General features: G+C 38.9%; 2 protein-coding genes across 2 annotated transcripts in view; one reads left to right on the forward strand and one right to left on the reverse strand.

Annotated features, from left to right (window-relative positions):
• Positions 1–20,073, forward strand: part of LOC137881192 (beta-1,4-N-acetylgalactosaminyltransferase 3-like) — a 35,473-nt gene extending 15,400 nt beyond the window's left edge. Inside the window, exons 7-19 of the mRNA XM_068722994.1 lie at positions 62–129; positions 2,534–2,612; positions 2,773–2,839; positions 3,027–3,161; positions 3,325–3,434; positions 11,557–11,657; positions 12,136–12,348; positions 12,969–13,207; positions 14,239–14,392; positions 14,492–14,564; positions 14,677–14,830; positions 16,750–16,876; positions 17,600–20,073. Coding sequence (XP_068579095.1) covers positions 62–129; positions 2,534–2,612; positions 2,773–2,839; positions 3,027–3,161; positions 3,325–3,434; positions 11,557–11,657; positions 12,136–12,348; positions 12,969–13,207; positions 14,239–14,392; positions 14,492–14,564; positions 14,677–14,830; positions 16,750–16,876; positions 17,600–17,693 — 1,614 coding nt within the window. The 3' untranslated portion in view covers positions 17,694–20,073. The remainder of the gene's footprint in view (positions 1–61; positions 130–2,533; positions 2,613–2,772; positions 2,840–3,026; positions 3,162–3,324; positions 3,435–11,556; positions 11,658–12,135; positions 12,349–12,968; positions 13,208–14,238; positions 14,393–14,491; positions 14,565–14,676; positions 14,831–16,749; positions 16,877–17,599) is intronic.
• Positions 20,074–21,229: 1,156 nt separating this feature from the next.
• LOC137880814 (troponin I, slow skeletal muscle-like) lies at positions 21,230–23,033 on the reverse strand. The gene is made up of 7 exons (XM_068722346.1): positions 23,025–23,033; positions 22,790–22,828; positions 22,434–22,475; positions 22,156–22,287; positions 21,950–22,039; positions 21,647–21,829; positions 21,230–21,544 (listed from the first exon to the last, which is right to left on the reverse strand). Exons 1-7 carry the CDS (start codon positions 23,031–23,033, stop codon positions 21,458–21,460), a joined length of 582 nt encoding a protein of 193 aa, XP_068578447.1. The 3' UTR covers positions 21,230–21,457.
• Between the last annotated feature and the right edge of the window lie 3,113 nt (positions 23,034–26,146).

A 26,146-nucleotide genomic window follows, 5' to 3' on the forward strand; every position in this document is an offset into this window, starting at 1 on the left:
AAGTATTTTTTTCACACCTTAAACTGTAATGTTTGTTTTCATGTGGGCTTTCTTTTTCTAGGAAGGCACAGAATGGACAGCCCCGGGCGAGTTTGATAAGTATGCCAGTCAGATCTCCTCACCAATAAAGTAAGTTTGCACCAGATGATATTATACTGATACATCAACAGTTGATGTCAACAATGTGAATACATGAACACACAGTGTAGTTACTTAAACAAATATCCATTTTATCTTTAAAGCCACTGGGGGGCGAACAGGAGAACTTGTTCGGATGCATGTTCATGCCACAAACATTTCACTGTCCAGTGCGCTGTCTTTCTTTCGATCCATATGATCCGTTTATTCAGTTTGCACATTGACACCATAGCAGAACACCACAGGATACTGCATGACAGTATAATACAACACCTGGAGACGCTACGCTGACACGCTTGCTGACACGCTTGCTGACACGGTCAAAAACTGTTAGCTTCCTGTCCACACACCTGATTCTCATCACCAGGCACTTCCCTATATGCGCTTTTAGCTCAATGCGCCACCCTGTGTTCAGTGTCAGAACTGCTATGTGTAAACACACCCCATGTTTCCCTCAAAGACAAAATAAAACAATAAAACCACATTATACACAGTATTGTTTGGTTTGTGTAATTAACCCACATCAGCGACATCAAAGAGTGTAGCGATACATTTGTAATTTGATCACAGCTGTGTTTGTCGAGTATTTTACAACAGGTGTGCACGCAACTCAGCCAATCATAACCAAGGACCCGAATTAACTGACAGGGGTATCTGCCTCATACAACAGAACTTCTGACATATGGGATGTCACTTTTGTCCTTGTCACCCTTCCACTTCAAACCCCTGAGAAGGGCATTAGGCTTTTTTGTTAAAATACTTAATGCTCTTACTAATACTGCGACTACTACTACTACTACTACTACTACTACTACTACTACTTCTTCTTCTAATGGTACTAATACTTCTACTAAAAATAATACTTCTACTACCACTACTACAAATGCTATTACTACTAATACTACTAGTACTGCTATTACTGCTTTTATGTATTACTACTACTACTTCTACTAATACTACTACTACTTCTACTAATACTACTACTACTTCTACTAATACTACATTACTACTACAGCTATTACTATGACTACTACTACTGCTGCTATTACTACTACTACCATTATTACTATTATTACTACTACGACTACTACTTCTACTAATACTAATGTTATTTCAACTACTACTATGATCACTACTACTATTACTACTGCTCCTACTAATAGTTCTACTACTTCTATTACTACTACTACTACTACCACTACTACTACTACTTTTACTACTATTACTTTGACAGTAAAATCATTTAGCTTCAAGCTTTTCCTGCATTGTAATATAGTTCTTAGCTTCTTTAGATAATACAGTTTAGCTTCCAACTCTGACAGTTATACATTTCAACTAGAAGGGGTTTCAGCAGTGCAGTTCAATGCTTTTGGCCTTCAACATTTTTCAGACAGGTGGTCTCCCATTTCTGTATTTTCGGCAATTTTTTTGCGATTCATTTCAGCGTTCATTCCAACACATTTTCTGCAGGAAATGCATTTTCTAGTCTCTCAATAAAAACAACCCAAACTGCCCTAATTTTAGCAATATATATTTATCAGAGCTTGATCTGCCCAATCCGTCTCTTGCAAGTTCCCTTCTTTTTTTATGTAAGTGCAAAACTAAATTGCAGGAGTGTCCTTTCAATCACAACAAACCAATGCCTAAATGTAAGCACCTCTAACAACACTGACACACTTATGTTTATGTGTGGCCTTGTTTGTGCAGATTATTTAGACTTCAAAAAGTTTGTTTGAATACATGACATATTACATTAATTCCACAAGGGTGTAAACGTTTATTCAGAGTGTCTGTTTGAAGATTCTCAAGTAGGACAAACCTGTAAGAGGAAGATCAATTGATCTAGAAGTTTATGGTTGATTAATCCTTTCTCTGTGATGCTGTTATTCACTTAATCTAGTAAGGGGACAGAGCCACACCTCCCACACTGACACACTCACAAATACGAATAGGGATCCTGACAACTGCATCAGCTAAAGTTTGCAGAAATGTATTTAGATAAAACAAAGAGTAAAGTATTAAAATGACCCTAATTAAAACAAATATGTAATATCTGCTTCATCAGCTTTAAGAGGCCCCAGAGAAAAGAGACTGATACACAGATTTGTATCTGACCATGGTAGATGCTGTTTCCTTTTATCTAGTTAAGTCAAGTTCATTTACATAACACAATAGCTCAAATTTGCCTCAATTTACAATCTGTACAGCATACAACAAGATTTGGATAAATAAAAACTCCCCAAAAAACTTTTAATGGTGAAAAAATGAAAGAGCAGCCACCTCCACAGATCCTGCTCTTAGAGCAACATGGTTGTTTTTCTTTGTAGAAACAGTTTAGATTGCGTCAGATGTGACTATATTGAAGTACTGAATATTAACTTTCACTTTCTGACAGGCTGTCTGCTCAGAAGAAGTACTTTTTTGAAGTTCTCTACCAGCAAAACAATAGAGGGACTGACCATGTGGAGGTGGGAGTAAGTATATAGACTGCAGTCATAGAAAATGTCCTCTCCTTCATTCTTAGTCTCATTTAATTTGGTCCAACTCTCATGTCAGGTATGTGGTCATTTTCATGTGCAATGTGAGAAATAAAGTGGAAGAGACATGCAGTTCTTTGTGCTGGTTTTCACACAGTGGCGGCTCCTGGACCAAGACGTTGGGTTCAAGGTTATTGAATCCAGTGACATCTCCCTTTATGTTGGTAAGTACAAAAACCCACTTCATTCCTGTTACTTAAAAATACATCATTCAGTGAATTCAGTGAGCTCAGGGTTCAAGCTCTATCACAAAGTGTCTCATAATCCAAAACTGTTTGCCTATCAGTGGTTTTCTTTTACAATAAACACAGCACTTGACTTATTCTGATACACTGTGGCTTCGTCCGACAGATGAGTCTGCCTTGCCGATGGATGTCGTAGCCCACATACCACAGACGGCTGCAAGTCACCAGCCCACCCCCACAATACAGCAGACTGGTGCAGAAGACATGCTGAGGGAAGACCCACGAGACACTCTGCACAAAGGTGAGAGCTGTTTCTCTTTTGCCCTATTTCTTCGCCTCGCAGCAGATAAATCACCTCATCCTCCATTTCCTACCATTAATTGCAAGTGTTTTACAACGTATTTCCTCATGCTGAACGCACAAAGTGATTGTATCTCAAATCTGTGTGTTGTGTTTGTCTGCAGTGCCTTTGATAAACAACATGTTTCTAGAAGATGTCCTGCCTAACTGCTCTTACAAAGCCAGCTACACAATCAAAGGCGTTCCTCTCGGCCGTTACCAAGGACTGTCGTATGTATGTATTTATATAGTTTGTTTATTAGGGCCCGAGCACCGACGTAGTCGGAGCGGAGGACCTATTGTTATTCTAATGTTTTTTTATTATTATTATTATTAGGGCCCGAGCACCGACATAGTCGGTAGCGTAGGACCTATTGTTCTTCAAATGTTTATTATTAGGGCCCGAGCACTGACGTAGTCGGTAGCGTAGGACCTATTGTTCTTCTAATGTTTATTAGGGCCCGAGCACCGACATAGTCGGTAGCGTAGGACCTATTGTTCTTCTAATGTTTATTATTATTAGGGCCCGAGCACCGACGTAGTGCTCTTTTATTTACTCCTCCTAGCCAGTTCACCAGATCAGTCTGAAATTTTGTAAAGATAGCCTTAACACGTTGATTATACATCATCATGAATATTGGGAGTTTTCGTTGAACGCTGTTGCCATGGCAACGCATCATTCGCCATGAAAAAGTAGGCTGATGGATCAGTGGCTTGCCATTTTGATTTTTGTGTCATTTTTTAATGGATTTAGGCTCATTTCTAGTCGCTATATTTTAACGAACTCCACTTACGCACTTTGTCGGATCCACTTCAAATTTGGTCGGTATAGTCTCAAGACCTTTGTGATTAAAAGTTATCAAAAGCTTTACGTTTGACGGAATGGCTTAGCCGTAGTGGGCGGCTACTTTACGTGACTCCCCATGAAAAAATCTGATGTAACTCAGCCGGTCTTAAGCTCCTAAACTTCCCATGCTTGATAACACTCATGGCCTGAGGATGTCTACAAGCTAATTTTCACTAATACTCACAGCTCCACCTGCTGGCCAACGTAATTCTGCGTTTTTTGACAACCGGCATCCGATTTACATGACTTTTACACAATGTCGTCTACAGTTGTTATAAAGCAACATAATACATGTTTGTGCATGTTCTGTAGCACCACACAGCGGATACAGGATGCTGTGGACTATTTGCAGAGCATCATTTCCTGCATCACGCGGTCCAAGCAGAAAAAAGCATCGGACTCGTAAGAGCGTTCTCCGACTGTCGCAGACGATCTCGGCTGCATATGTTGGAGTCCCGTCGGCACCCCTGACGTGCGGGAGGAGGCGAGCTTTAATTATTAGGGCCCGAGCACCGACGTAGTCGGAGCGGAGGACCTATTGTTATTCTAATTAGGGCCCGAGCACCGACGTAGTCGGAGCGGAGGACCTATTGGTATTCTAATGTTTTTTATTATTATTAGGGCCCGAGCACCGACGTAGTCGGAGCGGAGGACCTATTGTTATTCTAATGTTTTTTATTAGGGCCCGAGCACCGACGTAGTCGGAGCGGAGGACCTATTGTTATTCTAATGTTTTTTATTATTATTATTATCGTACCAGTTTCATCGCAAAAAGGAGGTGCTTGGGATACTGGGAATCTTTTGAAATTTGGCACAAAATTCAATCGTGGTGAAAATTCCAGTATTATTGGGGTGTCCAGCTGCGGCATGACATTTTGGCTCGATAGCGCCCCCTACAGAGTAGCCCCAACTTTGGGTTTCACCTAGCTGTATGAAATTTGGTAGGTATGTGGAACGTGATGGGACGTACAAAAAAGTCAAAAGGAGGTATATCCTAAACCAAACAGGAAGTCGGCCATTTTGAATTTTATGACGTTTTTGGACCGTTTCAAGGCGCCGTACTTTAACGAACTCCTCCTAGAGATTAAACCCGATTGCCTTCAGATTTGGTCAGTATGCTCTTGAGACCTTGGCAGTGAAACGATACTCAAAGATCAAAAAGTTATCGAACTATGTGTCCGTGGCGTGGCGTCAAAAAAACACCATTCGCCATGAAACAGGAAGTTGTTGTAACTCGGCTGTACATTGCCTAATCTGCTCCAAATTTCTCAGATGTCATAACATCCTGACCCTGAACACATCTATATGACAGTTTAGAATCATAGTAATAGCGCCACCTGGTGGCAACAGGAAGTTATACGTTTTGTACTTTGACATCCTGCTCCTCACAGATTATTCCAATCCCTCTAAAGTTTTGTCAGAAAAGCCTTAAGACGTTGATAATGCTTCATTGTGAAAATTGTAAGAAGTTGTCGAAGGGCGGCGACGTGGCGGCTCGGCGAACTTCGATCCTTCGCCATGAACGAATAAACTGATGTAACTCGACTCCGCATCATCAGATCTTTACCAGATTTCACATGTTTGATTAGGCTCCAGGCCTGAAGACATCTGCAAGCCAATTTTGAATCATAGTCATAGCGCCACCTACTGGCAACAGTAAGTTAAAGTCTTTATACTTTGGCTTGTTTCTCTTAGTTGGAAAATCAGATCAACATCAAATTTGTTCCACACAAATATAAGAAGTTCATAATGCCAGTTCTCTAAGCTTTTGATGTTTCGTCGAACGCCGTTGCCGTGGTAACGCAGTCTTCGCCGTGAAAAACGATGGTCATTTGGAGAGGTTAAAAAAGCTTGAAACACAAGCAAACTTGACACACAGATCACAAGGCCAAAATGTAGTTATATAATATGATTTTATTCAATCAGAGTGTTAAATTGGCTCAATAGCGCCCCCTACAAAATTTCGACGAAGCAGCCCTCGCAGTACGTTTCACATAGAATAACAAAATTTGGTAGGCACATGTATCACATGTGGACTCAAATAAAAGTATCTGGGGCCATGCCCTAAACCCAACCGGAAGTCAGCCATTTTGAATTTAGTCTGAATTTCTAGTGTCGTTTTTGCAATTTCCAGGTGCTCTACTTTAACAAACTCCTCCCAGGGAATTAATCAGATCAACTTAGAATTTGGTCAGAACAATCTAAAGACCTTTGTGATTAAAAGTTACTCAAAGCTTGTTGTTTCGTGAAATGCCGTTGCCGTGGCGATGCATTCCTCGCCATGAAAAACAAAGGTGTTTTTGAGGGGCTAAAAATACTCAAAACAAAATCAAACTTGTCACACACATTTAAAATCCTGAATGTAGTTATCTGATGTGATTTTAATGCTTCAGAGTGGCAACTCGGCTCGATAGCGCCCCCTACAATATTTCGACGATGCAGCCCTCGCAGTACGTTTCACCTAGATGTATGAAATTAAGTAAGCAGGTGTATCACATGTAGACTTAAAAAAAAGTCTAGGGGTCCATGCTCTAAACCCAACCGGAAGTCAGCCATTTCTAATTTTGTATGAATTTCTTGTGTATTTTTCCCATTTCCAGGTGCTGTACTACGAACTAGTCCTAGGTAATTAATCAGATCATCTTAGAATTTGGTCAGAACAATCTAAAGACCTTTGTGATTAAAAGTTTAGAATTCATCAAACATGGACTTGGTGTAGCGGCCATTTTACATGGTTCGCCATCATCCATCAAGCTGTTGTAACTCAACTGTACTTTGTCAAAACTGTCCCAAAGTTGACATGCTTGATTGCTGTCATGATTTAGGACATCTGCATGCCAATATTAACTCATAGTCATAGCGCCACCTACTGGCAACCACGGACGTAAGCAGGATTCTATAATTACAGCGGCCCAAACACTGAACTTAATAAAAGGGTTTGTGGTCACACCATGAGAAAAAGACTTCTCTGATCTAAATATTTGCAAACTAAGATGCTTGGAGAGCAAAAGTTAGACAACAGTGGTTCTCAAACCATGTCAGTGGGCATTAGTATAAATGATCAGTCCAGAGCTTCTACTTGAGAATCAGAATAAATGTTGCAATGAATGCTTCACACTACAGTCTAAAGTTACAGAAGAGCTTAAAATGAAAACAGTGTTAAATTAAAGTGTTCAAGTAAAAGCAAATTACACTACAGTTCTGTTAACTTTCATGTGAGTCCAAATACAATCAGCAGGACACTGCACCCAGTAAACTGACAAGTCTGTTATGTTACAAACACTGAAGCACATTCACGCACATTCATTTTCTTAATGATCTTAACAGGCTTACATTTATGATTGCATCAGAGTAAACTCAAAACATTTGAGGCATAATGCCTGGCAACATGATCTTGCTACGCTGCTGGTCGACGCAGAAATATCATCTAACTCGTGCACGCAGTGTATGACGGTCAAAGAAATGCATGACCGCGTCAACCAGAGTCCTGCCGGTATCCTCGACGTGCGCGTAGTTGCGAGGGCCCGATCAATGCTGCTTGCAGCTTTAATGTTTTTTATTATTATTATCATACCAGTTTCATCGCAAAAAGGAGGTGCTTGGGATACTGGGAATCTTTTGAAATTTGGCACAAAATTCAATCGTGGTGAAAATTCCAGTATTATTGGGGTGTCCAGCTGCGGCATGACATTTTAGCTCGATAGCGCCCCCTACAGAGTAGCCCCAACTTTGGGTTTCACCTAGCTGTATGAAATTTGGTAGGTATGTGGAACGTGATGGGACGTACAAAAAAGTCAAAAGGAGGTATATCCTAAACCAAACAGGAAGTCGGCCATTTTGAATTTTATGACGTTTTTGGACCGTTTCAAGGCGCCGTACTTTAACGAACTCCTCCTAGAGATTAAACCCGATTGCCTTCAGATTTGGTCAGTATGCTCTTGAGACCTTGGCAGTGAAACGATACTCAAAGATCAAAAAGTTATCGAACTATGTGTCCGTGGCGTGGCGTCAAAAAAACACCATTCGCCATGAAACAGGAAGTTGTTGTAACTCGGCTGTACATTGCCTAATCTGCTCCAAATTTCTCAGATGTCATAACATCCTGACCCTGAACACATGTATATGACAATTTAGAATCATAGTAATAGCGCCACCTAGTGGCAACAGGAAGTCATAGGTTGTGTACTTTGACACCCTACTGCTCACAGATTAATCGGATTTCTCTCAAATTTTGTCACAAAAGCCTTAAGACCTTGATAATGCTTCATTGTGAAAATTGTAGGAAGTTGTCGAAGCGTGGCGACGTGGCGGCTCTGCGAATTTCGATCCTTCGCCATGAACGAATAAACTGATGTAACTCGACTCCGCATCATCAGATCTTTACCAGATTTCACATGTTTGATTAAACTCCAGGCCTGAAGACATCTGCAAGCCAATTTTTAATCATAGTCATAGCGCCACCTACTGGCAACAGTAAGTTAAAGTCTTTATACTTTGGCTTGTTTCTCTTAGTTGGAAAATCAGATCAACATCAAATTTGTTCCACACAAATATAAGAAGTTCATAATGCCAGTTCTCTAAGCTTTTGATGTTTCATCGAACGGCGTTGCCGTGGTAACGCAGTCTTCGTCGTGAAAAACGATGGTCATTTGGAGAGGTTAAAAAAGGGTTAGGGTTAGTTTCACATAGATTAACAAAATTTGGTAGGCACATGTATCACATGTGGACTTAAATAAAAGTCTCCTGGGGCCATGCCCTAAACCCAACCGGAAGTCAGCCATTTTGAATTTAGTCTGAATTTCTAGTGTCGTTTTTTCAATTTCCAGGCGCTCTACTTTAACGAACTCCTCCCAGGGAACTAATCAGATCAACTTAGAATTTGGTCAGAACAATCTAAAGACCTTTGTGATTAAAAGTTACTCAAAGCTTGTTGTTTCGTGAAATGCCGTTGCCGTGGCGATGCATTCCTCGCCATGAAAAACAAAGGTGTTTTTGAGGGGCTAAAAATACTCAAAACAAAATCAAACTTGTCACACACATTTAAAATCCTGAATGTAGTTATCTGATGTGATTTTAATGCTTCAGAGTGGCAACTCGGCTCGATAGCGCCCCCTACAATATTTCGACGATGCAGCCCTCGCAGAACGTTTCACCTAGATGTATGAAATTAAGTAAGCAGGTGTATCACATGTAGACTTAAAAAAAAGTCTAGGGGTCCATGCTCTAAACCCAACCGGAAGTCAGCCATTTTGAATTTTGTATGAATTTCTTGTGGTTTTATTTCCTTTTCCAGGTGCTGCACTACGAACTCCTCCTTGGGAAATAATCCGATCAGCTTAGAATTTGGTCAGAACAACCTAAAGACCTTAACGATTAAAAGTTACTAAAAGCTTGATGTTTCATCGGATAACATGGACTTGGTGTCGCGGCAATTTTACATGATTCGCCATCATCCATCAAGCTTTTGTAACTCAACCTTACTTTGTCAAAACTGCCCCAAACTTGACATGCTTGATTGCTGTCGTGATTTTAGGTCTTCTGCATGCCAATATTAACTCATAGTCATAGCGCCACCTACTGGCAACCACAGACGTAAACAGAATTCTATAATAACAACGGCCCAAACAGGGTTTGTGGGCACACCATGAGAAAAAGACTTCTCTGATCTAAATATGTGCAAACTAAGATGCTTGGAGAACAAAAGTTAATCAACAGTGTTTTTCAAACCATGTCAGTGGGCATTAGTATAAATGTTCTGTCTAGAGCTTCTACATGAGAATCAGGTTAAATGTTACAATGAATGCTTCACACTACAATCTAAAGTTACAGAAGAGCTTAAAATGAAAACAGTGTCAAATTAAAGTGTTCAAGTAAAAACAAATGACACTGCTGTTCTGTTAACTTTCATGTAAGTCCAAATACAATCAGTAGGACACTGCAGGGAGTTGAACTCCATCCCAGTAACCTGACAGTCTGTTATGTTACAAATACTGAAGCACATTCACACGTTCATTTTCTTAATGATCTTAACAGGCTTACATTTATGATTGTATCGGAGGTACACTCAAAACATTTGAGGCTTAAGACCTGGCAACATGGTCTTGTTATGCTGCTGGTCGACGCAGGAAATATCATCTAACTTGTGCATGCAGTGTATGATGGTCACAGAAATGCATTGCCGCATCAACCAGAGTCCTGCCAGTACTCTCGACGTGTGTGACGTTGCGAGGGCCCGATCAATGCTGCTTGCAGCTTTAATTATTTATTTTTTTCCCTGTTTTGCTGAGCAGAGTTTCCTATTTGAGGAATCAAATTGTACCTAATCGTACCTAATGTCCTCAGAGGACAGGCTCCCATCACTTTGTGCTGAGTTCCTGAAGTCTCTGCTTTTTGCTTAGCAAACTTCTAGTGATGACAAGACTCCAGGATGTCAATGCCCAGCTAAGAAATAACATAAATGACAATAACAATATAAATCATTATTTATATAGCACTAATCATAACAAAGTTACAAAGAGCTTCACATACAAAAAGACTAAAACTAAAAGGGCAACATACAAATTACAAATGTAAAACCCATAAAACAGAAAAAAAACGAGAATCGAAAATAAGTCAGGGAAGGTAGTGCGATAAAAGTATGTTTTGAGGTTGGATTTAAAAGAAGCCACTGATTCAGACTGCCTTATTTTGTCAGAGTGTTTCAGAGCAGTGGGACTATCAAAAACACTTAGTCTTCAGCTAAGCATTGAGATGCTCGTGAAGAGGCCCTCTTTCTATTCCAAAGTACAAGCAGGGTCGTACTATGGGGATAAAAGATCTGAGAGATATTAAGCAGTTAGACCATTTAGAGCCTTGTAGGTAATCTAGTCTAAAACTTGTTGGAAGCCACTGTATTAAGGCTAAAACATAGGTGATGTGTGACATGTTTAAAAACCTGGCAGCTGAGTTTTGTATTATCTGTAGCGAGTCAACCGTTATTTTCTATTTGGGCATGTCGAAAAGCTGTGACAATATTCCAGGTGTGTCCTGCACATATCCCCACATGAGTTTTTTGTACAGATTAAACATAAAAGATATAACATGTTAATTAGTGACCTTTAGAAGATAATTGAAATATTTTTTAACTTTTGGGTGCAGCCTTGCTAGATGTTTCTCCCTGTTTCCAATCTTTATGTTAAGCTACGCTAGTCAGCTGTTGCTTGATTTCATAAAGACTAGTGTTGATCTTCTCAACTCTACAAGAAAACACAATAAGCTCAAATCCCCCAACAATTACTGAACTACTTGAGTTCTTTAGTTTGAAAAATATTTGAATATCCACCTTACTTTGCATCAATTCTGAAATCTGGTATGCATCCAAAAGAAGACATGATGCAGTATGTTCTGTTCTTATCTTAACTCTGCGCACACCAGTTTGATCCTTGTGGATGGGGGTTGGACAACCCTTATATTATACCAGATCTCATGATTCAGCTCTCGTAGCTTTAACAGCATGTCATTATCTCCCCAGGTCCACTTGTCTTACATCTACCCCAATGACTACACCAGACTTGCACACTTTGACCCCGAGGACAGCTGCCACTACCCCAAAAGCTTGCAGTACAAAAAGGGGTAAGACACCACCGGATGAATTATAGATCCATATGTAGTAACGTTTATCTTGACATACTATATTAAATTAAAATGCATACAGTAGGACAGTGTAATTAGAGGTAGGTTAACAGTATCACCAGCAGAGGGTACTGCACCCTTTAATGTACTGAGAATATTTTCACAGCAACAGATGAAAATGTTTAGTTTTATTTTTGAGAGAGAGAGTCTCAACTGAAAACTCATTATTTGAATTATGTTTTTAATAGGGACAGTGCACAGCTGGGCAGGAGAATAACATCTCTGTTAAGAAAATTAACACTGTATTATAAAAACACAATTATATATGTATTATACAACGACTACATCAGCAACAACACAACGAGAAAATGAAGGCAGCACAACACCAACAACAAATCTGTGATCCTAACGTAACATCAGGCTAATTAACTTCTTCTAAATCTTGGCATAATTGTGTGTTTTGTTCTCTTGTCTTCAGGTATCGTTTCGCTAGATACATGAAAGTAGACCCTCAGAATACTAGCATCAACTGGAACCAGACCTTCCAGCTCAGCCACCTGAACCTTAATGCACATGAATCAGATGAAATCAACATGGAATGCCCCAGCATAGGCAACCGGCTTCTCCACTCTAATGACGCTCTGCCCGTGGTTAAAGCTTTCATGGACCAACTAAACAAAACGCACCACGGGTAAGTACTGTATTTGTATATGCACTGTGCTTCAGCAATCAGCCTTATTAACAAGAATAAGATATTAATACATTTTTCCATTATGAGAGATCTAAAATGGGTAAAAAGTATCAGCAAGCTATATGTCTGCAAGTTGTGAACTGGCCTTCTCAATTTGTTTAATTTAAATAATTTTACTGACATAAAGAGAGAAACTATCACGTATTTCAGTAAAAAAAGACACAAAGCCTTAAGAAATAAACAGTTTTGTGTAGCAGCAATTCTACGTGTTTTTCCCTAATTCCTTTTCTGTTTCCTGATCATCTTGCAACCGCTCAGATTTATTATTGGACTGCTTGGTGGGGCCCAACATATAGGTTGGGAACCACTAAATTAACTGACCAATGAATGATGGCATGTCAGTCGTGAATGTTGAAAAGCCATGCAAAAAAAGCTAGGTTAAAAGATTCTCTGGGCTTGTTTTATTTAATGGTTTTGCTGTATTTTTGAATAATGATATGACATCTTGGAGTCAATTACACTTCCAATATAATGAAATAGCGAGTACAATCATGTGCATGGCTTGCACAGTTGTTTTGACACATTTCACCATGTTTTTTTGATTCTCTCTGTCCTTGCAGGGAATTCACGTTGGTGCGCGTTGTTAATGTTGAAAAGCGCGTGGACAAGAGCAAGGGCAGCCGATACCTTCTGGAGCTGGAGCTGAAAGATGTGAACGGCCAGCTGCTGCGCCTGTCGCGCCACATCTATGCTCCGATTCGCCAGAACACGGAACCCAGTTCCCAACAACCGCTGAAGCTTTGTAACCCAGTGGGCTTCCAATGGAATCCTGAGGTCACCATCCACATCGTAGTAGCTGGTACATCCACCTTTAACCACGCTCACTACAGCCATTACATTCACCGACTCCTTTGTCCTGTGCTCCTTTTTGTGTGGTGGCTTCTGTTTCACTTTGCTATTCACAAAAACATTCATCATCAAGGTACTCGGCTGTTAAAGTTCTTCTACCCGATCTCCAGTAGAAGAAAAGACCTCCAATATATGTTTTTTGTCCCATTATGTAGCTATTGGTGTAATATTCAAAGCTGAATAAAGACTCGGATCTTATTGGACCTTTTGAAAAACACTTTTTGGGAGGGATCCATAGCAACCATTCTCTGAACTGTGTAGGAATAAGGACAGTCCTCCTAGGACGAGATCTTAAAAGTGAAATGCCAAACAAGAAGGCCTTCTGGTTTGCACCCTGGAGAATGCATCATCTGATGGCACGACTGTTGAATTCAATAAAATACAAAGATAATGTGAATCTGACACTAATGCTTCAATAATGGTACACAAAGGTCTTTATATACATCAGTAATGTAAATATTGATCTCTTCATGGCACAGAATTTTAAGAGCTGAGGAAGTCAACATTTAAATACTGATAAAAGAAGTATACATGTATGCCGTTTATAATCCTTTTCTGTTTCGGCAAAAAAATTAGTACAGCAATGAGTTTCTACATTTTAAGATAAGATAAAGTAAGATAACCCTTTATTAATCCCATCAACCGGGTAATTTGCAGGATTACAGCAGCAAAGTAGAGACATCAGTAGAATACAGAACAAAAAACAAAACAAGTTCAATAAATAATGAAACAGTAATGGTATACTAAATAAGAAAAAATAACAACAAAAGCTAAAAATACAATATAATCGCCTTCATCAGGTGTAATATTTAATAATGGCTGATGAAGACATAGTGTCTTAATGATATAGCCAGCTATGCTCAGAGAAATCTTTGGGGGGGGGGGGGGGCTCAACTCAGGTGCTTTTTTCTTGATATTTTTTTCCCTTTTTGTCTATTTATGCATGACCTGAACAACTTGATTTGTCTGTACGATTCTCAGTGAAAAACCAAGCTCGCTGGGTGCTGCAGCTGATTGCAGACATGGAGCAATTGTTCAGAGAAACCGGAGACTTGAACTTCAATCTCATCATCATTGATTTCAGCAGCACGGACTTAGACGTGGAGAAGGCTCTAGAGAATTCCTCACTCCCCAGGTGTGTGTATGTTTATTTCGCTTGAATTCGCCAACTCTGATTTTTTTAAAGCTCATACATAAAAGTATGTGCTTTGATTTTGCCTGTGGAATTTATCAGGCACCAGTTTCTGAAGCGGAGTGGAAACTTTGAGCGTGCAGCTGGTCTGCAAGCAGCTGTCAAACTTATACAGGTAAGTGTTGCAGCATCACTCTGCAATAAAGCTTTAAGATGAAGTGATAGATGTGTGAATAGACTGTCATAATAAATCCCTTTTATATCTTTCCCTCCTCATTATCCCTCAGGATGACCACAGCATTGTGTTTCTTTCTGACCTCCACATCAACTTCCCTATCTTCATCCTCGACACCATCAGGAAACACTGTGTGGAGGGACACATGGCCTTTATTCCAATAGTCATGAGATTGGGCTGCGGGGCTGCGCGTTCAGACCCCAGAGGTAGACGCAGATACACCATATATATCATGATTATATTTTTGTGTGACCATGGTTCCTTTTGAAGGTTGGAAATGTAATTGGAAATCAATTTGAAAGTACTTTATTTAGCCAAATATAATACTCACATTTTTGTTGTTGTTCTAAAGCCTTACCACTTGTGTCATAATTATCAGTTCATATGTTCATATAGCAGTAGAAGCTTAGAACAATGTCCTAATTTACTCAATACAGCATTTTAGAGGTCAACAAAGTGGGAGACAGACAGTGAGGACACAGGGGAGAAGACAGCGCTGGGATTTAGTAAAAAATAAATAAAATGAAAGGAGCCATTCAATGCAAAATAAAAACTTTGATTGGCTTGGTTTAACCAGATTAGCTGCCATTTCAAGCCTTTTTGTGTTATTTTTGCTTGTACATGCCTTTTTAGCAGTGACGTGCGGTGAGGTTTGTGGCTGGTGAGGCACTGACTCTTTCAGAGTCAGATTACAAATACAGTATATGAACCCAATAGAGTATCTTAAATCACTATTCAATTGGCAGCTTGCACATTGACTACTGGTTGTTTTTCATATTTCATATCAGCATTCTTTACACACACATAGGTAAGGTACATATTTGATTCCACCGGGAGCGTGTGCGCCGCGATCCGGCTGCACATAGTGTTTTATTTTGAAAAATTACCGGATGCTTTATCCCTTTTCGGTGTCTGACTTCCTGTCTGGGTCGATCTGCTCTGTGCAGCTTGACGAGATAAACCCGACCCGTGGGCTCTCGCACGCCCTCTTCTTTGAGGCAGAGTAGCGTTTGCCTCTCTGTGCTTTTTCACTCCGGTTTAATGTCAGATCAGCAACACTAAATATGTTTTACACATACGTGAAATACATTACATATTCTATGTAAAGAAAGGACATATAATAAAAGTGTCTACAAATATTACAGTGGTGACAAACAATGAGAAAGCAAAAGACACGCGCTCAACCCAGTTAGTGAGGGATTCACAGTCTGAGTGAGGCTCAGCTCGTCGCTGCCTCACCTCACGTGTCTCCTCTGTTTGAACAGGACATGCGCTAATTCAGAGATTCTGATTATAAAATTTATTGAAATGATTGAAATCATACAGAAATTACATTTATAGCACAGATCAGTAGAGAAATATTAATATTTATTTTATCATTATTTGTTTTTTACTTTTCATGATGACAGGTGAGGCTCTGCCTCCCCTGACTGCACGTCCCTGCTTTTTAGGTATATATATATATATATATATATATATATATATATATATATATATATATATATATATATATATATATATATATATATATATATATTTTCATACATGCAGCATTGTGAGTTTTATATATATAAAACTCACAATGCTGCATGTATGAAAATGACTCCCACAGACATCTCCGTAAACATGATCTTAAATTTGACAGCTTTAAACACAGGCCCCATATATATATATGCGGCTTACTTACTTACGGCATGGTAAATGTTAAATGGACTGTACTTGTACAGCGCTTTTCTAGTCTTCCGAGCACTCAAAGCGCTTTAACACTATATGTCATCATTTAACCATTCACACCCATTCATACTCTGATGACAGGGGCTACCATGCAAGGTGCCACCTGCCCATCAGGACTCTAACTAACATTCACACAACCTACACCGCAGACACAGCTACGGGAGCAACGGGGTATAAGTGTCTTGCCCAAGGACACATCGACATGGAGCCGGGCATCTTTGTGTTACCACTGACCTGTTTAAGGACGCTTACTCTTCCACTGCGTCTTCGTCGATGTGGGGATTCAGTCTTAAGAAAAGCAAGATGTGTGACTCCAGAGATGGAGGGGAACCTGTTGTGGGGATGCAAGCAACATTAAAGTTTAATAAAAATGTGCCCATCTGTGTTGCAGGTTTCTGGGAGGTCCAAGGTTTTGGCCTGGTGGGGATCTATAAGTCAGATTGGGACGCAGTGGGAGGAATGAACACCAAGGACTACAAAGACCGCTGGGGAGGAGAAGACTGGGAATTCCTCGACAGGTCTGTCCTCACTTTCTAAATTTCCCTTTATGCTTGTCAGTGATAGTATTTTTTTTATTTCCTCTATTTGCTATTTTTGTTATCATTCAACTTTTTAAACAACATTTTAAATAGCTGTTGCTACTCCCTATGTTGCTGTTTACTGACAGTGATAATGGACTCTCGACTTGCATTCACCAAGCTGATTGTAGGAAGTTCATGCATGTTCCTGATAAAGATGTTTACAATAAATATGCTATGACAATGACTGACTGTAGCAGATGGAGACATTACAAAATATCTGCTGGAAGGCATTGAACATGACAGACAGATAATGCATAACAGTGTGAAAATATACTCGGGTTGATTTTTACTTCCCTAGTGCAGTGTATTCCAAAGTGGGCACCTTAGGGTCCGAAGTATGATGCCGCAAGATTTATTCGCATACCTTTTCTGTTACTGTACATTCAGGTGACTGCCAATTTTTACATGTTTTACCCGCGTTTCACTACATGAAAAAAACAAGGCGACATTTACATCACCTGTATTTACTATTACTTTTGTAATTGTTTAGTTTAGGTTCAATATTAATCTGTGAATCTGCAGAGCAATATAAAATAAGCCTGTTTTGGTTGAGTCTAGGCCTGTTGTTTCACTTTATATCGATATTGTGTCTTAAAAAGCTAGTGACCACAATGATAGGAATTGAAACTAAACAAACTCGCCTCTGCTCTCTTGCTCCAGGATGCTCATGGGAGGGCTGGAAGTGGAAAGGATCTACATGAGGAACTACTTCCACCACTTTCACTCCAAACGTGGCATGTGGAGGCCAGTGTGACCCAGCCACAGTTGACCTTGTCACCTGCTCGCTGCACCATGTGAACTTTTATGTGAGCCTGATTCCTGCTACATAACCGTAATGCCTGCTGACCGACAGAATAGGATACTGTCTTCATTCACAAGTGGTGATGGTTGTTGGTAAGGAGATACTACTGATATGTACAGAGTTTATTTCACTGGATATACTGTTGACTACTGCCAGGGTACTGGTCGATGAATGCCATTGACATTGTGATAATACAAATAGGGTTGCAAAGGGCGGAACATTTTCGGTAAATTTCCGGAAACTTTCCATTGGAAGTTAAGCTCTTCGGGAATTTGGGAAATTTTGACCTTTTTTTTTTTTTGCAAACGTTTTTTTGCAAAAGCATATAACAGGGAACTTAAATGTAGTTGAGAACAAGACTATGCAAGCCTAGCTCAGCTGGACCCTGTATGCAGCTAGTTGGGAACATTGTCTGCCAGAAACGTAAACATAAACATAAAACGTTCTGTTGTTTTTGAACGTCTTTGTCATTACCTAGCATATTGATTACTTGGTAAACTGAAGCCATGTTCATTTTAATACCAAGTTTATTTGTATACAGTAGGCTAACTTTTTACAGCAGTGAGAGAGTAGGATGTATGTATGTCCACACAAATTCGCGGCTGTTGGGGTCCATCAAAAAGCGCGAGTTGGGCGACTTATCATAAATAAAAGTAATTGCTGCAAATGAAAGGCTGAGCAATAAAAACATAATTCAAAACTATATTTTAAAGATGTATGGAATGCAGCACATGCTGTGTTTCTTTGCAAAGGATGTAGCTAGCTATTGTAAACCAACTACTCACAAATGGATTTGTATTAGAAATATTTGCATGCATGTCTGCTTATGACAAAACAAAATGTTGTTTTGTCATATATGACAAGGTAAATACAGTTAAATTACCCCAAAATGTCCAGTTTATTCCCGTTAATTACCGTATATTCCCGTTAATTCCCATGGAAAGTTGCACCATGTCACTGACGGACACCATGTTGATCTACAAAGAATTGACCTGATCCAAAGACAAATCATAAATTAAATGATACTTCAAGGATCCATTCACACAAGTGTCCTATACCATAAAGATCTCACGTTTTGCACATGAGTCTTAACTGGAGAAAAAATGTTTACTTTTGTTTGTGACAAAATTAAGTACACTGCAGATTGTGTATATGACAAACACAGCCTTATTTGTCATGTTGTAAACTTGATATTTATTGTATTAATGTTTGTAGGATTTTATTTTCATTTGAGTTCAATATTATTTCTAGAAACGCACGCATATCAGAAATGGGTAGCTCTGTTTACCTGCTGAGTGTCCTCCCACAAATGTTGTATTAAATATGAAACGTGCCTTCTCTTGTGAGTGTTATCCAGGTACTGGGGCTACAAAGTGCTATTTTTACAGAGTCAGGAAAACACTTAAACTGGAAACAATTATTCAATATTTTAGTGATTTTTGTTATTGTATCATTTAGTTTTGTGTCAGAAGGACAGTCAATCATATTTAGACACAGACAGTTTTGACATATGAATCAGTAATCAAATGTCAGAAAACTGGAAAAAAAAAATGCATTATTGTGAGAATTTCTGCCAAAGATAATAGTTGAAAGTGGAGTATAATGACCTCTACTTCATTCTTGTGCACAAAAGTTCAAAATCATGGTTTTTCTTGACATGACAAGCTATTAAAAATGTCTGTGTAAATATAGCATGAACGGCCATTTTAGTCAATAGCTAATTTTACTGTCATGTCTGTGCAGCCAGCTCATATTACTTTTATTGATCTTCCTGCTGAATTGAATAGTTGTTTTTCAAAAGAAAAATTGTTTTGATAAATATTTTTTCTGTCAACACAGTAAATATTGATATTGTGGGAAATATAGGGAGTGCAAGGTGATTTGTGTATTTGTCATGATGTTTTATTGTTTTTTAAGATGAGACTAATGACAGCATTTTTCTGATTGTTCACATTCCGGTTTAACAAACTTGTTGTACCTTTCTTAGTCCTTTGAATCAGGTTCACTTGGTATTTTGGGTAATTAAAACACAATTGTTGTCGGATGCCAGACTTTGCTGGTGGTTTTGGTTTGTAACACTGTCAGGAATTGTGTGATGTTTTTATTCTTTTGAAATGTGGTTTCTGGTTAAACCAAAATGTTTGATGCTTTCGTATTTTACTACTCCTTGATGTCTTGCTTTGTTGTTTTTAGATATACCTCACCCCTCTCTCTGTGCTGACAGTTAACCTCTGCCTTATTGTACGGTTCTGTTCTCTCAGGGACTGTTTTGTTACATATTACACTGCCTTGACAAATCTGAGGAATAAATCACTTGTCTTTATTTCCATTATATTATGTGTGCTTTTTAATAGTAAATATGTTGTTCAAATAGAGAACTGAGACAAAAGGCCCTTCCATCACTACCTACCCACTTAGTTGATGTGCCCTTGCTCTGACTACACCCATCTTCAAACTTGGTTTTCATTTTGATCTCAACTAAACACCTGTTAAGTTTTGTGATTGCACCGTCCACATACAGACAGACATATAAACACCTGGCAAAGTACTCAAAACCATTTCTGTGGTAGTTCCTGCTACAGTAGATGTCTCCAGGACCAAATTTTGTCCTTGATTACACACACACGCACATACACTCACAAGTTGCGAACAACACCAGCCAAATACTGTCAAACTATTAAAACACAACAGCATATAACATATCAGTATAATAGTAAAAAGAGGCTGTTGTTGTGTTCTTCACTTTGGGTATTAGCTGAAGGTCTATGCAGACTTTATAAATGTTAAAGAAAGGTGAGGTATTGTTAGTTGACATATGGGAGACATTCTGCTCCTCTAAAGATGTGTTAGGAATTAATCACCTAACACACCTTTAGCACACACAACCACCACCCTTTATTTAGCAGTATCAGAACAGCACACACACAGCCAATGGCAGAATTGGACACTTACATTACCTCACTTTTAATCAAGACAATTTAAGTGAAACACTAGTCTGCACAGCTGTGGTGCCTTTAAGACCATTTTTAGCTTTTACAATGGTGGTGAAAATGCTCTACACAGTAGTAATAACAGTATGACTGTACACTGGCCTCCACACAGCCACATATTGTATTTTTACAGATACTCATGTGGACTCTTAAATTCCTCGGAGGCTACCGACTCCATCCCGTCACCCCTCCGTTTTTCAACCTTCATCTTACTGACTGTCAGCCCAAGGACAGCTACTAACATATGTGACAGTGTTTGTTATCGGAGAGGAATTCATTCCAGTCAAGGGTAAAGGCTAAGTATATCCCGGCTCCGACAGAAAATATCTCTGGTGCTTTGTCACTGTAAGTTAATGGCATAACTTAGCGGAGACACTATGAAAAACGTCCACAACACCCTTTTCATAACTGTGTCAGAGGACAATGTCAAGAAATTATTTCTATGCTGCAGCTTTAGAGCAGAGGTTAAAGTTATTTACATATTTGCTTCAATGTTAATATATGTAGGTAAAACAAAAGGAGGCAAAATGTACAAATGTATTTTATTGTTTTACATAACAGCATTGTCTGACAGTAATAAACTGTATTCACAACGCTATTTTACAAATGTTGTACCTGAGAATGGAATAAAAACTACAGTGACTACAGTGAGCGTTTGTTACATTATGTACTCTTTTATTTATTCATTTATTATAACAAATTCCAATCAGTTCTTAATCCCTAACATCATGCATCAAACATTTTCTTCCTGCCCTCCATACCAGACATGGCCTCCACGTTCTTACGCCAGTCACCCACCTCCATGGTCATCTCCTGGTATCAAAACAAACATAGAGACCATTCCGTTTTTTGTGGTTCATTTTTTTTTTCTCTCTAAGATTTTGGATATATCTGTGTTTGTTTGAGTAGCTGTACCTTCTCCTGTTTGATGTCCTCTTTCTTTACAGACTTGAGGTTTGCCCGTAGGTCCATGGAGCCCTTGTTTTTGGATCCAAACAGAGCTTTCAGCATCTCATCTGCTGACACTCTCACCTTCCTCAGAGCTGGCTTCTTGAACTTCCCTCCGAGGTCCATAATCTTTAGATTCAAATCGTTGATCTAGAGATGGTGAAAAGCTTAGCTGGTGACTATTTGATAATAAAGAATTCTTTCTCTTGATGTACTTCTATTTCAGTGGTTTTTTTATGAAAATCTGTTGTGTCATGGTGGATGACATACATCTCTGTTGTTCTTGAAGACTTTGGCCTCACAGTCGTACCGCTCCTCATCCACTTTATCAATCTTTTCAATAATCTGCTTACAGATTTTCTAAAATCAACAGCAAACAAATAACACTGCATTTAAGTACACAAACGAGACACATGATTATTGTTTATACATAATCAATGTTGCACAGTTAATCTCAGGGCCATAACCCATCTCACCTGCAGGTCATTCGTGTCTAAACTAATGAGCTGCAGCGGTGGAAGCTTCTCTCCCAGGTAGCGGACCTTCTCTTCCTCTCTTGCAGCCTTCTCTGCCTCCAGATCTTCTGTTGCACGAGTCAGCAAGAGGATCTGGATGAGTCAAAGTCAACATGGAGAGAAGTATGTGACATTTTGGTGTATAACCAGTGCTTCTAACTTTCCTTTTGGTTGTTACATGCCAAAAATGGTGTCTCATATTAATAGATTGGTGTTAAGTTAACACATGCGTAGTTTACCTTCAGTGATAGCCTGCGGGAGGCTGAAATCTTGGATTTAGGCTGAAAATAATAAGATACATGACATGTTACACTAGATCCTTTAGCTATGATGCAATGTAAATATACGTTTTGTCAGCTACATTGTATATTCCTTACCTGCGATAGTTAAAATACGTTCCTAGTTTGGTACAATTGCTGGTACCTCTTTTTGATATAGCTAATCAATCCAACGTGATAATTTACAATTCAACTTTTGTTTTTAAAGTATATATCCTATCTCATCGTATATTTGCTTTGTAATATTGTTTTCTTCCAGGGAAGCTGTTAAGCTGAGTGAAAATATTCAGTCATTCAAACAAGTTAGTTATTTCTACCTTTGCAACTGTCTTTGGGGCCAAGGGGGCTGGCGAGTCCTGAGGAGAAAGGAATAAAGACAAGGAATTTAAACCACATTAAATATCAAATTCGAACTTGTTTTGGGTTAGAATGAATAGTAAGACATGCAGTCTGTAACTTACATCACTGTGATGGTCATGTGAAATTTGTTGGACCAGAGAAAGCAGAGACACACAACCAAACAAGAGACAATGTTATTATTCTGAAACAAACCTGCTTCATCATAAGCCAATAAACACTCGTGAAAAATAAACTTTTTAAACTGTGTGATGACAGAACTTACTCATCAAACATTGTCAAAAAAATTAGGAGGCTGGTAGATTTGAAAAAGACAACAACAACAAAACAGTCCAGTGAAAAACAGAAAACGATACCCTCAGTATCAGAACGTGCATCAAAGTGAAGTGTGTGAAATCAGAATGGTTTTTGACTGCAGTTAATGTATACGTCGTAATTTGTGCACTAAAGATCTTCTCTAAGAAGATGCATCACTCCACAAAATCTTCTGGTTTAAAAAAAACAGAAGACCTCTCACTCTTTGTGTATCAGGTTATCCAGTCATGACAACATCTGTGGTACCTTGAAGTAAGGACGTAGTGAGACATCTATTTTTCTAACTTTTCGAATATCTGGATTTGTGACACCGCCCACCTCTCTGTCACAAATGATTGGTCGGTCATCGGGATTAACGAGAAATCTCCGCTTGTTAACTCAACAACTACATACTGACTGATATGATTATCACCTCTGTTTGAAAGGATGATTAGTCTGAAACTAAAGTATTTGCCTACTGGTCATCAGATCCTGGAGTGTGTCATCTGAGAGCAATAACGAAAAATAGGCAACTTATTAGTCTAATATAATTAACATTGGACAGCACATGTAACTAATATATTTGTGAAGGCATATTTTATGTCTGCAGGGAAAGACCAGAAGAACATACATTATTTTCCTGTATGTTTGTGTTGCTCCACAGAAGAGGTCACGTCGCCATATCCAATAACCTTTCTGGTGCTATGTCTGTCATCCTCACAATGTGGTGCACCCACTCAGTCACTATTAGACACATGGTGGCATCGGGTGCAAAAAAGTTCCCATCAAAGAGCACACAGCAATAACTAAAGACACCTCACATAAGTAATATGCACCATGTAAGCACAATAAGCTAAAATGCAGTAAGAATATGACTCATGCTAGCGGCTCTGTGAGGCTGTACTTCTTCTCAAAACTATCCATGGCACTTAAGCACTGCAGCATTTTACAGGTATTTGGTAATAATTTACAAAGACTAAATGTTGACTTGAGGATGGCGCTAAAGGAAAAGTCAGGGTAATCACAAAAGTTATTATAATTCACCCTGAAGAACAACTTTAATGTGTCTAGCCACATTTTTTTCATAAAAATACATCTAACACTGATTGAGACATTCCACTAAAAAACACAAATGCCCACTTCGTGGTGGCACTAGAGCAAAAGTCAGGGAATCACAAGGTCAGTAAGATTCATCATCTGGGAACCATGAATGTCTGTACCAAATTTTGTGTCAATCCCTCCCGTAGATGTTGAGATATTTTATAAGATCAGTGAGAAGATTTATGCTGGTGTCCTATCTGCTGAATATGTTTTTAGAACACCTGTATGCTTATTGATTGGTGTTAATAGAAATGACCTTCTCAAGTGTCAAAACATTCATAAATAAAACATGAACATGAATAAAAAATATTAACATATGTGTGTATTTGACATCCAGTGCGCTGAAATTCCGGCCAAGAAGAGCAAGAGACAACAAGTGACTGCTGTGAAGAGCACTGTTTCAGTTTGGTCTAAATTAATTATTACTAGGACAAGTGCACCAGCTCTGTGTAGTATGACCAGTGCAATGACTTCAACAACCACATCAAAGGTTCAACCAGTAGCATTCACTCATTCTTCACACCTGTGTATTGTTTTTCAGGGTCACAGACAGGTTGGGTTCCAGCATGCACAAAGGGAAGGCTCGCTATGCCCCATTTCCCCTGATTTATGTATGTCTTTGGACTATGGGAACAAACACAAACAACACAGCTGAGATTCATTGCAAGGACATGTCTCTGATGCGAGGTGAAAGTGCTGGACCCAAAACCAATATTTCTTTTATTTTTAACAGGATGGTTACAGGTTTATGTGAGATGACCAGGAAAGCATGTTATGAATGCCTTGCCTGTCATCACTTTCAAAGATGGACACATTTTGTACCCTTTTCTCTTCTCTCTCTCTCTTGGGTTTGCATTGACACAGAATAAATTCACTTGGGGTCATAGCATGTGTGTGCTTTGTGGCATGATTAAAAATAGTTTATAAAACAGAAAGAACACATTGGTTCCATATTCATTGTATCTTTTTTGTATTTGTTTTATGGCACATATCGGTTACCATCCTTTAAAGGTTGGAAATTATTGACCTGGATGGTGTCACCTTCTTCTGGCATGCTTCATTTCTGTCGAGTGATGATATGGTTTGTGGGCCTACATGAACAAAAGCATATTGTGTTTTAAATAGAGGCAGGTTCAGTTTAGTCCTCTACCACACAAGACAGCATGCAACACATATAAACTATATCTATTTTTGGACAAACAACTCCCTTGTCATCCTCCTGTCCTTCTGTAATTATTTGTCATATTGTAATTAACGAGGGGCTAGGAAAATGATAACCTTTAAAATGGGTCCAGATAAAAAGAGGTCATATAAATGGTCATACATATATAACCTAATCTTGAGTGATGACTCCCTCCTCATAGTTCCAGGGATGGCACAGACATTTTTCTTCATAGATACATACAGACCAAAAATACCAACCTATGGTCTGACTTCCCCCTCTAGACAGAGGCGACAAGTAGGCTTTGTGTTTTGATTTAGACAAATCCACCAGGCACACGGCTAAGCATTGGAGTATTTCATGGGGAATAGGCCTCAGCCAGCACCTCTGCAGAAAGCACTGAAACAGTATAGCAAGTGCATTGTGTAATTTCTTGACAATGAGAAAAATTTAGAAAATCCACAGACTTGGCCTCTCCATTTCTGTTACAGTGCGAATAAATAAATGATTCATAAAAAACGAAAATTACAAAAAAGCTAAACAATAATATGGTTGATCAATAAATCTACACATTACATATAAAAAAAGTACTTGCTTCACCAAGATGAAGAGGTTATCATTGCCCATGCACAAGACAAGCTATACTATCTATCCACTCTAAGTCCGTATTATATTCATACATATATATTCATACATATATATCTTTGATATATTTTCAGTGAGAATAAAGGTTTATTTTGGGGGGGTTTCTGACAGGAGG

Source organism: Cebidichthys violaceus, unplaced genomic scaffold (genome assembly GCF_023349555.1).
Source record: "Cebidichthys violaceus isolate CVI_PGR_0920_01 unplaced genomic scaffold, fCebVio1.0.p SCAF_3, whole genome shotgun sequence".
NCBI lineage: Eukaryota > Metazoa > Chordata > Actinopteri > Perciformes > Stichaeidae > Cebidichthys > Cebidichthys violaceus.

Excerpts from the sequence above, each read along its gene's own strand:
- LOC137880814 (XM_068722346.1), bottom strand. Across the intron at positions 22,288-22,433 it reads CCCGCAGGCTATCACTGAAG|ATCCTCTTGCTGACTCGTGC; the intron begins GTAAACTACGCA and ends TGACTCATCCAG. Across the intron at positions 22,040-22,155 it reads TAGACACGAATGACCTGCAG|AAAATCTGTAAGCAGATTAT; the intron begins GTGAGATGGGTT and ends TGTTGATTTTAG.